We start from the raw sequence: 19,167 nt of genomic DNA, 5'->3' as shown, positions 1-19,167 counted from the left end.
AAAAAAAAAAAAGAAAAATACCCAGGGACATGTAAACCCTAATCAGGATGAAAAGCAGTCAATAGAAACTGTCTCTGAGTGGCCAAGATATTAAATTTAGTGAAAACGTCATAGTAGTTATAAATACGTTGAACAGTTAAAGGAGATCATGTCTAAATAACTAAAGGAAAATATGGTGACAGTGATTTCACAAATAGATAAGGTATAATAGGAACTATAAAAAAAGAACAAAATAGAAAATCTAGAGTTGAAAAGTAAATGAGAAATTCACTAGATGAGTTCAACAGAAGATTTGAAATGGCAGAAGATACAACCAATAAAGTTGAAGAAATATTTTTTTAAAAAATTCAGTCTGGCTCATGCCTATAACCCTAGCACTTTGGGAGGTTGAGGGCGGGAGGATCAGTTGAGCCTAGGAGTTTGAGAGCAGCCCTGACAGTATATCAAGACCCTGTCTCTATAAAAAAAAAAAAAGCCCGATATGGTGGTGCATGCCTGTAGTCCCAGCTACTCGGGAAGCTGAGATGGGAGCATCTCTTGAGCCCAGGAGTTTGGGGCTACTGTGAGCTATGATCATGTGACTGTTCTCCAGCTTGGGCAACCTAGTGAAAAAAAAAAAAAAAAAAAAAAAAGAAAGAGAAAAGTAATTCAATCTGAAGAACAGAGAGAAAACCATTGAAGAAAAATAATTAGAGCCTTGGGAGATCTGTGGGACAAGATCAAATGTACCAACATATTTGCAATAGAAAACCCAGAAGAAGAGGAGATAGAGAAAGGGAAAGAACAAATGCTTGAGATGTAATGACCAAGAACTTCCCATGTGTATCGTAAAACATTAATCTTCAGTTTCAAGAAGCTCCATATACCTCAAGTGGGACAAACACAAAGAGATCCACATCTAGATCTAAAACACAAATCATTGTTGAAATGCTAAAAGCCAGAGACAAAGAATCTTGCAAGCAGCAGGAGAAAATATACTTCATCACGTGCAGGGTAACAACAATATGATTTTCAGCTGACTTCTCATCAGAGGAAAAAAAGGCTAGAAGACAGCGAGTGGATTGATACATTTAAAGTGCTGAAATAAAAACAAAAAACCCTGTGAAATAAAAAATTCTATATGAATTAAGGCAAAATAAATATGTTCAGAAATAAGCAAATACTGAGATAATTTATTGTTAACAGATCTATGCAGGACATGTGAAAGAGGTGCTCAGGCTGAAAGCAAAGGATAACATATGGTAATTACTATCCACAGGGGTAAGTGAAGAAAACAGAAATGGCGAATATGTAGGGAAAAGTAAAAGACTATGTAAATACATATATTTTTCTTTTCTTATCTTAATTTCTTTAAATGATATAAAATTGCTTAAAGAGGTAATCACAACACTTTATATTTGGATTCCTTTTTTTTTTCTTTTTTTGAGATGGAATTTCGCTCTTGTTACCCAGGCTGGAGTGCAATGGCGCAATCTCTGCTGTCACCTGTAAGTTCAGGAAATTTCCGAAACTGGTTAAGTTTGAAAATAGCTAGAAGGATTCACAAAATTCACTGAAAGCTAATATACTCCCAGTTTATTACAGGTAAAGGATACAGATTAAAATCAGCCAGGGAAGGAAGTGCAGAGTCCAGGAGAAGTACCAAATGCAGAACTTTTGTTGTCCTTTCCATGTGGATATAGGATGTGTTACACTCCTGGTATTGATGTGTTACATTGTGTACAGAGCAGTACCCATCAGAGAAGCCCAGCTGACCCTCTGTGTTCAGTGTTTTTATTTTACATAAGCCTGATTGATTGATTGATTTGCTCACATGATTGATCTGTGTGTCTTGGTCAACTGATGCTCGTGACCCAAAGCCCACACATCAAGTCACGCTGTTATGTAGCCAACAATGTATATCCAGCCTCTACCCTGAGACTATATGGGTGTGGCAAATCCCAGCCTAAATCATGTTGTTAGACTCTCTGGCACGACCCAAGGCTCCCAGACAAACAGAGACACTCCTAGCAGACATAACATTCCAAGAACCCAGAGATTGCTTCCCAGAAGCCAAGGGAAGGCCAGGCCTTCTCTTTGGGCAAGGCCAAGTTCTTCACTCTGCAGAGTCTAAAATATTTTTCTATTAAACATAACTCTTATTTTGATAAAACTGCATTACACCTTGGCTATAGACAACTTAGTATTTTAGCTGTGGTATGCTTATAAAGTATAAAATACACAGTGGATTTTGAAGACTTAGTATGAAAAAAAGAAGGTACCCTATCCCATTGCTATTATTTTTATTGATTACATTCTGAAATGATCTTTTGATATATTGGTTTAAAGTGAGGTACTCCTTTTCAAAACGAGTGCTTTTTTTTTTTTAACTTTTAAATGTGACTACAAGAAAATCTTAAATTATATAAATGGCACACATTGTATTTTATTTGACACTGCTAATTTAGAAGGTTATGATAAGAGAGGGGGAAGTTTAGAATTTCATAGGTAAAATAACGTCAAGCAAAGACAATTTCAAGATGTAGCCATAGGAGTAGTTGCTATACATTGCTAGAGTTCTAGGTCACTGGAGAAAAAGAAGGCTAAAGGAATCATGAAGCAAACTGTCAAATAAGTTATCCTCATTGATGTTCGCATTCCCTAGGTGATGGCAGAATCTGAGTGGAGGGTGCAATAGAGTACAAACTAGGTTTCAGTCAGTGTCTTAGATGAATGTAAAGGCAAGAGAGGCAGAAAGGGAGTATACCAGCTGCCCAAGCACATGGCATAGTATTGTTAATGGTGACCTTGAAGAGGTTACATTACTTCCTAATCCCTGGTGGAATATTGTCCCTTTTTTCCTCAAGAGGCCTGTAAAGGAATTGCTAGTCTTAGAGGAGTTGGTTGGAAAAGTGATTATCAATAGGAGGTGTCGGCCCTAATGTAAAAACCCTGCTGCCCTTCTTTGCCCTCTTTGTCCCTCCTTAACTTTTGTGACCCGTCTCAAATGTTATTCCCCCTGTGAACTCTGCACTGATTTTGCCAGATAGGTAATTGCCTGTTTTTTCTTCACTTTGAACATACCTCTCCTATAGCACTTTTTGAAGTAATTTTTTTTTCATTTCTAAGTCTATCTTTTACTGGTAATTTAGACTCTAGTCCATTTCTTTTTCCTTGACTATTTTCCAAGGGGGTTGGTTGAATCTATGAATATGGTGCCTACAGATAGAGAGGGAAGACTATATATGCTGAATTCAATCACTTATCACCACCTCCATCACTACCAATCTGGTCTAAGCCACAATCATGTCTTGCTAAGATCACTGCAGTAGGCTTTAAATAGTCTCTCTGAATCTGCCCTGACTCCCCTATTATAGCTAGAAGGATTCTTTTAAAATTCAGCTGAGATCTTACCACTCAGCTACTTCTGTTGGCTTTCCCATCTATGTGGAATAAATTTATAATTCCTACTATGGCCTATAAGATTATATAATTTGGTCTCCAGCTGTCTCTCGCCGCAGCTCCTAGCACTCTCCCTCTCACATTGGCATCTTTCTTCTTCATTAAACCCTTTGCTGTGCTCCAGCTTTAAGACCTTCATATATTCCATTTCTTCTTCCTGAATTACTCTTTTCCCACATACCCACATGGCTGTCTCTCCTGTTTCTTACAAGTCTTTTTTTTTTTTTTTTATTATACTTTAAGTTCTAGGGTACATGTGCATAACGTGCAGGTTTGTTACATATGTATACCTGTGCAATGTTGGTGTGCTGCACCCATCAACTTGTCAGCACCCATCAATTCATCATTTATATCAGGTATAACTCCCCAGTGCAATCCCTCCCCCCTCCCTCTTACAAGTCTTTTATCAAATGTTATCTCATTAGAGAGGTCTTTGCTCACCATGCTGTCTAAAAATCTCATTCTTCCTACTGGCCTACTGCTCTGCTTCACTTTTCTTTTTGGTTCTTATCGTGAACTGACATATATTTATTTGTTTTTTTATTGTCTTGAGTCAATAAAATTTACATGCCATTAAAGACTTTGTCATTTTTGTTGCCTACTAAATCTTCAATACTTAAAATAGTGCCCACAGAGAATGCATGTTCCATAAATATTTATTGATAAGTTGAATAAAATACTAAGTGAATGAAAGAACCTCACTGAATGGCTGATTATGGCGTTTAAGTTTTATTCATCTGTGTCTTCCTTGTTTAATGTAGTGTCTAACATATAGTAGGCACTCACTAAATGTATTTTGTTGTGTCACAATGAAATATAACCAAATCAAGCATGGAATTTGCATGTTATTTAATAACATTTTAGTTAAATGAGTTTTTGACGTGGGGAAAGCACCTTTTTTGGGTAACTGTATGGAGAAAGACATGTTGAAGATTATGAATTCTAAGCAGTGTAATAAATAGACTTCAGTAATTGGTTATTTAATGAGTATTTGTTACTCATTCAATTGACTTATCAAGTTTATTTTTACATACTATTCAGCCTAATATTATGAAGGGGCAGTGATGACAGTGTGGGTTTGTTTAGTGTTACAAACAGAATTGAGAAACTGGTTAGTTTTGTAAACCACTAAACTTATAATTTAAAACTTCCACACTATGATATCTTCAGATATATATCCCCAAACTTCCTATTTGAGACCATGAAGTCATAAATCCAGTACTTTATCAAGTTAAGTTTCCTGAATACCAGGCAGAACTCATGGGCATTTAAAACAAATTACAAATTTAAGAGGAGTCTGTTGAAAAGTGTATGATTTATTATGAACATTCTCAGTGTCTTAAAAATAACGTTTCTTAATCGTGCCAACATGTATGGAACCCTGAACTTCTCACAAGGCCATTCATTGATGCCATGGATCACTCAAGAACTATTAGGACAGAGGATCAGAAAGACTAACTTGCATAACCATTGTGTACAAGATACTGTGTTAAGTGTTTCACATAGGTTATTCTATCTTGTGACTGCCTGGAAGTTCAACAATACAACACATTTATTTGAACACTACTATGTACTGGTTTGTTGTGGATTTTTTTTTTTTCCTTTTACAGGTTTTTATTTAATCCTCAGCATCCTTTATATCTTCACAACTAAACTACCGTTTTCCCACTAGGTTATTTACTCCTTTGATTGTAAAAAAAACCTTAGCTATTTTCGGCCGGGCGCGGTGGCTCAAGTCTGTAATCCCAGCACTTTGGGAGGCTGAGGCAGGCGGATCACGAGGTCAGGAGATTGGGACCATCCTGGCTAATACGGCGAAACCCCGTCTCTACTGAAAATACAAAAAATTAGCCAGGCATGGTGGTGGGCGCCTGTAGTCCCAGCTACTCGGGAGGCTGAGGCAGGAGAATGGTGTGAATCCAGGAGGCAGAGCTTGCAGTGAGCTGAGATTGCACCACTGCACTCTAGCCTGGGGGACAGAGCGAGGCTCCATCTCAAAAAAATCAAAACAAAGCAAACAAACAAAACTTAGCTGTTTTCTAAGGCTTTCCTAACAGAAGCAAGTAACCATGCTACTGAACTTTAGTCACTCTGAATCAGAATAATTGACTTACATTGATTTCCCTAATTAATTTCCCATTTATTATTATTCATTTTTTGTTCTGTTTTCTTAATATCAGATATGACTAACATTTATTTTATTTATTTATCCTTTTTTTTTTTTAATGCCCCCGCCAGAAACATGCAAGTGAAGAGATGCATGGATGAAGGAGGGTAGCTGGCGGGGGCGGGTCTGTGACCAGCATTTATATTGTAACTGGCTCAAGATGTATGAGGAAGCCACCCGTGCTTTGACCTCACTTTATAGTAAAACATTCATTTATAGTCTGATCATCCAGTCATTTTTACCATGACATAAAAATAAGAGCCACAGAGAACAAAGCAAATTATTTTTGCTGTATTAAGTGTATATAAATCCCAAAGGGCCAGGCATGGTGGCTCACTCCTGTAATCCCAGCACTTTGGGAGGCTGAGACGGGCAGATCACTTGAGGATAGGAGTTCAAGACCAGCCTGGCCAACATGTTGAAACCCCATCTTTACTAAAAAATACAAAAATTAGCTGGGCGTGGTGGCCCACACCTATAGTCCCACCTACTCGGGAAGCTGAGGTACAAGAATCACTTGAATATGGGAGGCGGAGGTTGCAGTGAGCCAAGATCGCACCACTGTACTCCAGCCTGGGCAACAGAGTGAGACTGTCTCAAAAAAAAAAATAAATAAAAATAAAAACTTAAAGGAATATTTTTGCCTGGCTCCTACATTAACATTTACTTTCTGTGAAGAATCGTAACCCTGTGTTTGTTATTATCAAGTGTCTGCAAACAGCCCAGCTTCTATAGTTAGGTAAAGTAAATTCATAATCAAAACTACAGTCTACAATACCATTCTTACATACAACAGCGTTAACAGTAATTCCTTACTGTCATGTAATAGCCAGGGCATGTTTAGCTTTCTGCACGTTTCAAAACATCTTATAGTTTGTACAAATTACGATGCAACAAATCCATACATCCATTGAGTTGAAAAATGTCTTAAATTTTTTATAATCTAAATTTTTAAAAAATCTGTAACAACCTCATCTCTTCCCTACAAACATTTACTTTTTTTCTATGCTATGGATTGTCTTAAAAAGTGTCCTACATTTGGAATTTGGCTGATCGTATCTTTATTGTGTCATTCAACATGTTCCTGTAGTTCAATGTTTCTTGGAAAGTGGAAGTTACATTTAGGAATTTGGTTAGTTCAGTTTTTGGAGGGGAAGCAGGAGTGCTCCATAGTTTTTTATTGCATCACTTCTTTAGGAGTTGTATAATATCTGATTTTCCCACTTTTACTGATACTTAGAATAATCTTCAGGTTTAGTTATTGTTCACCAAATTGATCCTTTATAAAGTTTCCCATCAATCTTTTACCTAATGTTTTACCTACTCCTGTCATTTAGTTGCCTAGCTATTTCATTAGAAGTTGCAAGGCCAGGCTTGGTGGCTCATGCCTGTAATGCCAGCACTTCGGGAGGCTGAGACAGGTAGACAGATCACAAGGTCAGGAGTTTCAGACCAGCCTGACCAACATGGTGAAACCTCGTCTCTATTGAAAATACAAAAATTAGCCGGGCGTGTTGATGCACACCTGTAGTCCCAGCTACTTGGGAGGCTGAGGCAGGAGAATCGCTTGAACCCAGGAGGCAGAGGTTTCAGTGAGCCAAGACTGCGCTGTTGCACTACAGCCTGGGTGACAGAGTGAGACTTGTCTTAAAAAAAAAAAAAAGAATTTGCAAAATGATGATTATTTGAATTCTCTCATTCATTCTACATTTATGAGTTATTCTTCTTCTGTAAAGAACTTTGCCTTATAAACTACTTAGAAACTGTAGCAATGACAAGATAAATACTTGATTCTTTCTTTTCCTGTATGTGTCAGTTTTTAGAATAATGAATTGGTTCTCTAGCAGTCTCCAGTGGAAACCAAGGAAGTTCGTTTTCTATTTTGTAATATAGTTATGCAATTATGGATTTTAGTATATTTTATGTGCTTCAGTGCACTGAGCCATTCTTCTTTTGATACTGAAATTATTCCACGTAGCCTATGGGAGCCTGGAGCCTCTTCAGGCTGACTCCTGTGTCCTTCTGATGTGAGCTCAATAGTCTTTGATATTTTTGCTGCTTTTAGGCAAGATGTCCTATGCTTATCTTGAACATTTCCTGTCCCAGACGTGGAATCAAACGTTTCTCCTAGGAGCTCTGGTTTTCTTCTCTTTCCTCTCCTTTCCCCTCCCCTCCCTTCCCCTCCCCTCCCTTCCTCTCCCCTCCTCTTAAGATAGAGTTTCGGCCGGGTGAGGTGGCTCAAGCCTGTAATCCCAGCACTTTGGGAGGCCGAGACGGGTGGATCACGAGGTCAGGAGATCGAGACCATCCTGGCTAACACGGTGAAACCCTGTCTCTACTAAAAATACAAAAAAGCTAGCCGGGCGAGGTGGCGGGAGCCTGTAGTCCCAGCTACTCTGGAGGCTGAGGCAGGAGAATGGCGTAAACCCGGGACGCGGAGCTTGCAGTGAGCTGAGATCCGGCCACTGCACTCCAGCCTGGGCGACAGAGCAAGACTCCGTCTCAAAAAAAAAAAAAAAAAGATAGAGTTTCGCTCTGTTGCTGAGGCTGGAGTGCAGTGGTGTGATCTTGGCTTGCTGCAGCCTCCACCTCCCAGGTTCAAGCTATTCTCCTGCCTCAGCCTCCCGGGTAGCTGGGACTACAGGCACACGCCACCACGCCCAGCCAATTTTTGTATTTTTAGTAGAGACGGGGTTTCACCGTGTTGGCCAAGCTGGTCTTGAACTCCTGGCCTCAAGTGATCCGCTTATCTCAGCCTCCCAGACCGCTGGGATTGCAGGCGTGAGCCACCGTGGCCCGGCCAACTCTGGTTTCTTTAAATGGAAAATAACATTTAAAGACCAGAATATGGGTCTCAGGGATGCTCGTTAGTGCTACTGGGTTATGATTGCTTCGAGGAGGGGACAGAGCTATGAAATATATATTTTTAATAGAGAGGAAAATGAAACGAGTTTATACTAACATTCCAATTAAAATGTAAGATTTCAGCATTTTTATTTCTTAAATATTATCTCTATTTCTCTTTTCTTTTGTGTTGAAAATTGTGGTTCCAGATGACTTTAACATAATCACCTTTTTGATATGAATGAGGGGAGAGACTGATTGATTGAAAACAATACCAGTAGTATTACAAATAATAAGGAGTCTTGTGGTTCTTTTTGTTCTTAGGATATATCCCATGAAGAATTGTCTTAGTCTATTTGGGCTGCTCTAGCAGAATACTTTAGCTTTACTTACAGTTAGGTATTATGTACGATGAATCTACTGACTTTTTTTACAGGTTGCTTTCAATTTTTAGAAATGTTTCTTCTGTTTGATTCAATTCTGAATTGTTTCAATTGTGTAAGACATTTCTTGTTTCCAAAGTTAAAGCTACAAAACAGGGTGCATTCATGTGTCTGGCTTCCACACCTTTTCCATAAGTAACCATTTATTTAACATTATTCCTTTTGGCAAATCTAAATAAATATGCACACATACATACACATGCATATTTGTATTTTCCCTTCCTTCCTACACAAACAGAAACACACTCTGCATATTTTTCTACGTCTTGCAGTGCTTCGTGGATATAAACCCATCCATGGACCAAAAATCCATGGGCTGGAAGGGAAGACACACAGGATAAGAAATTACTGTAATGTAGTTCACTGATGTCATAGAGGCAGATAGACTAAATGTCATTGGACACAAATCATGGAGCAGTTTTTCTCCATGATTAGGTTAGGTGAGTAGGTTAGGGTTAGCTTCAGAGAAACAACCTTTAAGCTGGAGTTTAAAGGATAACCTTGAATTCCAAAGTTCAGGTGGGGATGGGAATGAGAATAGGAGACGGGCATTCCAGCAAGAAGTAAAACCCTGAGCAAAGTGTACAGCTTGTTGGTGAAACAGCAAGTACACATGCAGGTGAGCCATGTTTATGAATTAGAACTATATATTGTAGGCTATGAGATGTTGTTGAAGAGTTCTAAGTTAAATGAATGAGACGACCAAAGAAATGTGTTAGAATAACTGGTAACAATGTAAAGGATGATGGACAGAAAGGGAAACATGAAGGATGGAGAGGAGGAGGCATACTGTTTCAATATAAGTCAAAAATTTAGCATATTGTGTAAGTAACTGGATGTTAAGAGTGGGGAAGAAAGAGGAGTTGAAGATGATTCCGAAGTTTCTTTCATGGACATCTAGATGATCGTAAAAGGGATTCAGGAGGAGAACTAGGTTACAGCAGGAAAATAAAGAGAACATTAGTTCAAGCCAGGCACATTGGCTCATGCCTGTAATCCCAGCACTTTGGGAGGCCGAGGTAGGTGGATTACTTGAGGTAAAGAGTTTGAGACCAGCCTTACCAACATGGTGGAACCCCGTCTCTACGAAAAATACAAAAATTAGCTGGGCCTGGTGGCACCTGTTGTCCCAGTGACTTGGGAGGCTGAGATAGGAGAATCACTTGAACCTGGGAGGCGGAGGTTGCAGTGAGCCAAGATCACACCACCCCACTTCAGCCTGGATGACAAAGTGAGTCTTCATCTCAGACAAACAAACAAAGAGAACGTTAGTTCAGTTTTGTCCATGTTAAATTTATATATCTTTCAAATTTTTTTAAATTATAAAAGTAAAGATGGGATCTCACTGTGTTGTCCAGGCTGATCTTGAACTCCTGGACTCAAGTGATCCTCCCACCTTGGCCTCCCAATGTGCTGGGATCACAGGTGTGAGCCACCACACCTGGCCTAAATTTAGATATCTTTATGACACCTAGATGAAGTTTTTCAATAGACATTTGAAAGCAGAATTTTGGAGCTCAGGAGGTTAAGTGACTAGAAACAGTGAATTTGGAAGCCATTAGCCTTATGTATTGGCATTAGTTACCATCTCATGCTAGATAAAATTCCCTGGAGACATGTACTTGAGCTGTTCCCTTTGGAAGACTAGTTAGAGCTAGGATTGTAACATTTTGATAGTCAATATTTTAAAAAATCAAAAGGTACCTCTGTTGACTTGGAGCATGCAGATTATACTAGCATCTGGTTAGAACCTCTGTTACAGGATTAGCAAACCAACTATTGCTAATACCTTGGTGTAGCATGAGAAATATTGGTACTATATGAGAAAACTTGAATAACATTTTTGAAAGGCCTTTTGTAATATATGAGATTCTATGTCAAAGGCTGCCTGGGTTTATGCTTAGTCTAGAAATGCTTTTTTTTTTTTGAGATGGAGTCTCACTGTGTCGCCCGGGCTGGAGTGCAGTGGCACGATCTCGGCTTACTGCCACCTCTGCCTCCCAGGTTCAAGCGATTCTCCTGCCTCAGCCTCCCAAGTAGCTGGTACTATAGGCATGTGCCACCACACCCGGCTAATTTTTTTTGTATTTTGAGTAGAGATGAGGTTTTGCCATGTTGGCCAGGCTGGTCTCAAACTCCTGACCTCAGGTGATCCATCTACCTCTGCCTCCCAAAGTGCTGGGATTATAGACGTGAGCCACCATGCCCGGCCTATGCCTGGCTGATTTTTAAATTGTTTGTAGCGATGGGGTCTTGCTTTGCTGCTCAGGCTGGTCTTTAAGTGCTGGGATCATAGGCATGAACCACCATGCCTGGCCTACTCTATAATTATTAAGTATCCATCATAGGCAGAGGACGATTTTATGTGTAATAATGAGGCATGGAAAAAAATTAAAATAGTTCTAGTTCCACATTTTCAAAACTAAAGCATATCCTGTGATAATGTGTTTCACAAAGAAATTGTGTTTTCTCAAAACTCTCAAGGAAAAGTTTAGTTTGTTTGGAAGAGACAGAAGAAAATTTAGTGTGCTTTTTGCTTGTATACGAAGTACAGACTTGGATATATGAAGAGAGGTCATATATGTTAGTGTGCCCTTTTGGATTAGTTGGGAAGACTCTTGAATTCATTCAGGTGAGCAATACCTTTTAGCATTCATTTTGCTAATAAAATCTAAGGTTCAGGAAATAGTTTTAATAAACAGGGATAGGAATGTGTTCAATCATCTTTTGTTCTTTTAATAAATATTTATTAAGTGCTTAATATGTGTCAGATACCGTTCCTTGTACTAGATACAGTATTGAACAAAATGGCAAGAATGCCGGCCGTCATGGAGCTTGTGTCCTAGTGGAGAAGACAGGTAACACACAAACAAAGTAGGTAGAATGTGTCATTTGTTAGGAAATCATAAGGTGCGGAGGGGAAGTGAATATGAAATTGAAATATCAGGAGGTAAGCTGACAGTGGAGATGGGGAAGACCTCTCTGAGAAGGTTATACTTTTGTAAAAGATCATGCAGTTATTTGGGGAGGAGCATTTCAAGTAGAAAGAATAGAAAGAACAAAGGCCCTGTGGCAGGAGTATTTCTGCTGTGTTTGAGAAATAGCAAGGTGGCATATGTGGTATAGTAGGATGAGAGAGCCAGTGAGAGAAGGTGAGGTCAGAGGTCATGAGCTGGGAACCCATTGGAGGGTTTGACAGAAAAAATGATGTGATCTTATTTAAGATTTAAAAGAATTACCCTGCTACATAGAAATGCAGACTTAATTGTTTGAATGTAGGAGTTTGAGGCTGCAGTGAGCCATGATCAAGCCACTGCACTCCAATGTGGGCAACAGAGCAAGACCTTTGTCTCCTGAAAGAGAAAGAGAGGAAGAAAGAAAAGAGAAAATGCAAACTTATATTCATATAAAATTCTATACACAATTGTTTAATTGTTGATAGCAGCTTTCTTTGTAATAGCTAAGAACTGGAAACAACCAAAATGTCCTTCAGTGGGTGAATGGATAAGGAAACTCTTGTACATCTATTCCATGCTATACTACTCAGCAGTAAAAACCAGCAAATGGGGCCAGATGCGGTGGCTCACGCCTGTAATCCCAGCACTTTGGGAGGTTGAGGCGGGCAGATCGTGAGGTCAGGAGTTCAAGACCAGCCTGGCCAATATGGTGAAACCCCGTCTCTACTGAAAATACAAAAATTAGCCAGATGTGGTGGCACACGCCTGTAGTCCCAGCTACTCGGGAGGCTGAGGCAGCAGAATCACTTGAACCTGGGAGGTGGAGTTTGCAGTGAGCCAAGATTGTGCCACTGTACTCCATCCTGGGTGACAGAGTGAGACTCTGCCTCAAAAAAAAAAGAAGCAAATGGTTAATAGACGCATCAACTTGGATGGATCTTAAGGACATTATGGTGACTAAAAGTATCAGGCCAGGCATGGTGGCTCATGCCTGTAATCCCAACAGTTTGGAAGGCCTGGGCAGGAATATCACTTGAGCCCATGAGTTTGAGACCAGCTTGGTCAACTTGGTGAAACCCCATCTCTAAATAATTAGCTAGGCATGGTGGCAGATGCTTGTAGTCCTAGCCTGCTTGGGAGGCTGAGGTGGGAGGAGGTCAAGGCTGCAGTGAGCCATGATCTTGCCACTGCAATCCAGCTTGAATGACTCTGTCTCAAAAACACAAGAAACACAAGAACATAAACACAAGAATATAACACAAGAAACAACAAGAAAATGAAATAACAAACACAAGAAAATAAAAAAGCCAATCTCAAAAGGTCGCTGACTGTATGATTCTGTTTACATAGGGTTCTTAAAATGATGAAATTACATAAATGGAAAACAGATTAGTGGTTTCTAGGAGTTAGGGATGGTGGGGCATAGAGGAACAAGCATGACTGTATAGGGGTAGTGCAAAGGAGATATGTGTGGTGGTGAAATATTTTTGTATCTTTTTTTGATACAAAACATTGAACAGGGGAAGAGTGCTCAGTAATGACTGAGTCCTAATAGTTGTCATTGCTGTTGTAGTAATTGCAGTGGTTGTTCCACAAATCTACACATGTGATAAAGTGACATAGAACTATACATATACATTGTACCCATGTCAAATTCTGGGTTTTGATATCGTTCTATAATTATATAAGATTTAACCATTGGAGGACACTGGGCGAAGGGTACACGGGACCTCTCTGCACTGTCTTTGCAATTTCCTGTGAATCTATAATTATCTCAAAATAAAAAGTTTTAAAAAAAAGATTACTACCTTGGCTGCTCTTTTGAGGAGTAATCCTACGAGATTTTTGCAGAAATCTAGCAGCAAGGTAGTTGCTGTTAAATGAGGCTGATGGCACTAGAGTGGAGTGAAGACACGGGTGAGAAATAGTTGGATTCTGAATATGATTTGAATGTAGAGTTAATAGAATTTGCCGATGGATAGGATGCAGAGTGTCAGAGAAAGAGAAGAATGAAAGATGCCATAAAAGTTTTTGGCCTGGTCAATGGAAGAGCGAAGAAAAGAGATAGTAACAAGAAGCAGCAACAAGTCAAGAAGCCCTGTAAGAGGTAGTTGGATTCTCGGCAAGGAAGACAAAAATGACTAGCCGTCTTCCTCTGGTCAGTGGCAGCCGTGCCTGGGAGTTAGAGGACAATAGGATATGAAAGTGAGTGCACTCTTATTAACCTGCTTAGGGGGAGCTATGTTAGCTTGGCCTCGCCCTGCTTTTTTGGAAAGAAGCATTTGTTTGATAAACAGGAAGTCGTTTCCATGGGTGTAGGAAGAAGAAATGATAGAACTGAGTGGCAAAGCAAATGACTGCTAGCTGTGGTTAGTTTGGAATTGGCAGAAGTTTTTTCAGGTAGTCACCTAAGGTGATGATGAGCACACATACTGCCTTTCCCCCTTTCTAGGCTGGGTTAATTCTTCACTGAATTGTGATGTTTCTGCCTATTGCTCATCCTGCTGTCAGGGTATGTTCATTTTCAGCTAGTGTTTTGCATCAGCTATGAGTTGTAGATTTAGCAGACAAATGGAGACACTGTCTGTTTAGAGTGGAAAAGTGACTTATTTTAAGAAATGTTGGCTCCCCACCACTATCCCATTAGTGGCATACCTCTGACACTCCACTGAAGCTGGCCTAGGGAAGCTAAGACTGGCTTCTGTGTATTTTTGCTCTTTGAAAGGTCAGAACCTAAATGTACCACAAGATATTTTCTTCCTGAGTAAGATCGGGACAAAATTACAAACAGTGAATTCTGAAGCAAACTTACGTGCTGGTGCTCTAATGCTTTAGAAACTTCAAAATCAATTTCCTCTACTTCTAGCAATATTACTCTTCGTGGGGTCTGTAAATCTCTTAGTATCAGTTACTTCTTTTCATTTTGCAAGGAAGGGTAGACCAAAAAGATTAAAGAAGACCAATGCCAAGTCATGGTCATGGGAAAGTGAGAAAGAGAATTTAAACTCTTTTTACTTTTTAAAAGCACTTGAAACAGGAGAGCCATTTTTTTCCCCTTTTAACCAAGAGACACCTCATCCCTGTCTGGGTACATGTTTGGAGTGAGGCTATGGTCAAAGAAAACTTTAAATTTGTCCCAGACCTATAATGGCAACTAAATAGATAAGTAGTTGATTGATGGTGAAAAAAGCTTCGTGTAGTGGACTTGACTTTATGCAGCAGGTGTCTAATTGAGGTTTGTTTAGATTGATGGGGGTGGGGAGGGGGCAGGACTCTAGCTGAGGGCATGGCTGCAGTGTGGATGATTGGGATGAGGATATGGGTAGTATTTGGGGCTCAGTATTTAGGAGAGCTAGTTCACTGAATTGCCTGGAAGAAGCAGAACAACTCTAGAGTTCCTTGCAATTTGAGTTTATCCTGACAAGGTTCAACATGTATTTTGCTTTGCATATTGAGTGGATTCAGAAAGCCATTTGATGTCATTTGCCTTCTGAAAGTACTGCAGTATTTGTTAAAATGCTGTGACTATGTGTTAAGTCCAGGCTGGGCTACAGCTCTGAATTTCTTCACTGAAAGTTAAATATCACATTTGAACTTGAAGAATGTTTGCTGCCTGCCTCTAGAGCATATACGAATATAAAGCAGCCATTTGTCAGCAGGCAGCTGAAAGGCGATTTTCAGCAGGGACCGAAAACCACTGCAGGCCGCTGGCTTCCTGGCACACCCACTAGACCTCGTGGGTTTACAGTGAAAGCAAATCAATGGGAGTAAGGGTTGGGGGGATAAGATGGGCAAAAATCAGAGCAGAGGCTGAGTCTGAATGCGACTGAGCCACTGGGAGGGGCTTGCATGTGAAGAGCACAGTGTTCCCAAAGAGAAGAGAACTTGAACCCCAAACACAATGACTGGGAGCAAATATCTAATGCAAACACTTAAAAAAAAAAAAAAAAGTGTTGTGTTCTGTAAGTGTATTTAGAGTCCAGGGGGAAAAAAAAGTGATTTACCTTCCTTGTATCTATAACTATAGGGGTACTGAAGGTAACTTTGGGGAAAGTATTATAGTTTAAGCTGTATTACCCAGTGCGCTCTTACAGACACCTTTTAACCAGAACTATTAACAGGGACATTCGATGTATGGAAAAATCACCTTTAAGCTCTACAGCATCCTGAAGGACTTTGTGCTCTATTAACTAGATGCTTAAGTATTCCCTGTATAGTATTGAGTGGACCTTTTCAAAAATGTCTTTTGCAACATCTTTGAAAGTTAAAGTTTTGACATGTGATACTCTTAATCAGAGTACGCGTTTATTCCCAAATATTCTGTTTTTCCTTTGGGTATAGCATGCAACAGAGTTTACTTGTATTTAGAAGATCAAGAGGCGGGGATATTGGCAGGATAAATGATTTGTCCAGGGACAACTGATGTGTCACTGTAGAGATAAAACAGAACTAGGCTGCATTCCAGCAGCTCGGGCCTGTATAACAGTTTTGAGAACTTTCCAATCACTTTAGGAAAACAAGGTACTTAGAAATTTATAAAGAGTTTCTTAATAAAAGAAAATCACTTATTTTGGAAATTGTGAAATTAATCATTCTGCAGCATTTAAGAAGCGCTTTGATGTGTTCTGGTAATTAGTATTTACTGCCAGACGAATGTCTCTTGGGCATTTTAATTAATGGGTAGCTTGGCCAGATGAGCTTCTGATGGTAAACCTTCGTAAGGGTTTATTTTTATGTTTCTCAAGAATAGCTGTCTCTTCAAAGCTCTTTAATTAGACAAGGTTTAGCAACTAAAACATATTATTAGAATAATTAGGCCTTGGGTTAAGAGAAATAGGGGGTCAAAGGAGCAGGTACTGTTATAAAATGGTCTCTTAAAACATAGCGTTCTACCTCTGATGGACGGCCAGTTCTTTCACAGCTTCTGTTAAGTTACTGCCCCTAGTTTGGACTTCGTGTTGTTTAAAGTTCATAGCCGACCTCACTGGAAGCCTAAACACACCCGAGTGGGAGCTTACTTATCCCCACCTCTGACCTCCTGGGGAAAGCTTGATTCTAGTCCTTTTAACTGCTAAGTGGAAGACTTCTTATTTTCTCCTTTTTTTTTTCTATTAAATTGGTAATCTTGGCTATAACAATGACTTGTATTTTTGAGGGAGATGCTTCAAAAGCCTTATGTGTGGTGAACAAAAATTACAGTAATTCCTTAGAGGATCTTTTTAAATGATTTATATTATCTACATATAAGATATGTTCTTAAAGTGACTATCGTATTTGCATTCCCGAATGTTATATACCTTGTGGTCAGAATGCAGTTTGAATTATTTTACAATCTGCTTGTAGATAGACTGGCATCTAGCTCCCCTTCTTCAGCCTCCCCTGCCATTTCTTGCCACAAGCGCTCAGTCTTTGCAGTTATTGCTAGTAAATATGTGCCACCCTGAACTTCCTCTTTGTGGTGAAGGAAAGATACACCTGACTGGTCCTGAGAGGGAGTGAGATGTCACCAAAACAATTGTGTATTCTTACCAAAACTACTGTTGATAAATCACAATATATTTATCTGTATTCCCTCAGTTTTCACTTTCCTACTATCTCAGGATGCTTAGGATGGCAAATATGTCCTTTTCCCAGCTAGATCAGTTGATTAAAGGACAGTGCTCATGAGACCATTAGACATTTCTAACAGAGCAACTGTATCATAGCTGACATTTCTAATCCCACTAGCTGTCATGACCTATATGTGTTGTTGGTTTGATAAAGAACTGAGTCAAAGATATGTATGTCATTGGTTTGGTATAAACCTACTGCTATTATTGGAAAGTTCTTAAAGAATCTGCTAATCCATCAAATCAGTTTTGAATATTGAGGATAGCCTGCTTTATAGTATTATAGATTTTATCACATGTAAATTCTTTTGATATGCCTTAGTTAACAACATGGCCAATGAAAATGATTTTATTTAAGTTGGTAGAAACTTCACTTGGTTTTTAATTGATGTTATCTATAAAAATTAATATTCTTTAAGAACCATTTGGTAAGCCCCATAAATGCAGATATAAAGATGTAGGTATATCACTGTTCGCTCCAGAGAACAGTTACCAAGTAAGTGTGTTTTTATGTCAAATCTAAGAACTTTGAGAAAGCAGAAAAGATAGTAACCAGTAACCAAAACAGAGTGTTCTATCGAGCAGTTTTCTCCCCTTAGCAGTGACTAATTTCTGTCCACCCTTTCCTTAAATGATTGAATATTGGGGCCTTGCTTTTTTACCTCCTCTTTAACACAGGAAATATTTCTGATACTTATCTTCATGTGTGTGTTTGCTCATGTCTGTGCAATCTTCTGCAGTGGGGATATGAAAAGAAAGGTACTGAGTTCTGTGACCCTTGAAAAACACCTTATAACCCTCAGAACTCTCTTTTCCTAATGAAAGTACTAGTTTGTTCTTATGCATACTTTTGTATAACAGGATTTATACTTGAAATAGTTTGGCTACGTATTACTAATGAATTTTGATAGATGCAAACCAGGACTATCAGTGTGTTGTTCTCTCGTTGTTCATTTCACCTCTTTCACGCACTCACTTGAGAGGGCCCCTTGTAGCCCTCCTTAAGTCTACCTTTTGAAATTACCCAGGTATCCAAAATGAAAACTGACTGTATTCTTCTTCAACACAGACCACCTGGTGGCCCATGGTAGAATGGCAGAAAAGGAGGCCCGTCGGAAGTTCAAACAGATCGTCACAGCTGTCTATTTTTGTCATTGTCGGAACATTGTTCATCGTGATTTAAAAGCTGAAAATTTGCTTCTGGATGCCAATCTGAATATCAAAATAGCAGGTGAGAACTGTACTGAGGATGTCAGATAGGGACAAAGGAGCTTTTTCTTGGGGTTCTTTAAGCAAGGGATTATCTGTTTCCATCTCTTCAGAAAGAACTATTGTGAAAGTAAGGAAAATTTAAGATGAAAAGCAAATAGCCTGAAACTTGATAAACTTTAAAAATACTCCCCACCCCGCACCCCCCCCCCCCTTTTTTTTGAGACTGAGTCTCATTGTCGCCCAGGCTGGAGTGCAATGGTGTAGTCTTGGCTCACTACAGCCTCCATCTCCCAGGTTCAACCGATTCTTCTGCCTCAGCTTCCCAAGTAGCTGGGATTACAGGTGAGCATCACCACACCTGGCTAATTTTCATATTTTTAGTAGAGTCGGGGTTTTGCCATATTGGCCAGGCTGCTCTCGAACTCCTGACCTCTAGTGATCCGCCTGCCTTCGTCTCCCAAAGTGCTGGGATTACAGGCGTGAGCTACCACACC

General features: G+C 39.5%; 1 protein-coding gene across 1 annotated transcript in view; it reads left to right on the top strand.

Moving 5' to 3' along the window:
• LOC105501205 (serine/threonine-protein kinase SIK3-like) overlaps positions 1-18,823 on the top strand; it is a 64,302-nt gene extending 45,479 nt beyond the window's left edge. The window contains exon 4 of the mRNA XM_011927033.1: positions 18,531-18,823. Coding sequence (XP_011782423.1) covers positions 18,531-18,721 — 191 coding nt within the window. The 3' untranslated portion in view covers positions 18,722-18,823. The remainder of the gene's footprint in view (positions 1-18,530) is intronic.
• The last annotated feature ends 344 nt before the right edge of the window (positions 18,824-19,167 follow it).

The sequence above is a fragment of the Colobus angolensis genome, unplaced genomic scaffold (assembly GCF_000951035.1).
Source record: "Colobus angolensis palliatus isolate OR3802 unplaced genomic scaffold, Cang.pa_1.0 Scaffold7, whole genome shotgun sequence".
In the NCBI taxonomy this organism is placed as follows: Eukaryota; Metazoa; Chordata; class Mammalia; order Primates; family Cercopithecidae; genus Colobus; species Colobus angolensis.
Note: the sequence above shows the minus strand (reverse complement) of the source record. Positions and strands in the feature narration are given on the sequence as shown.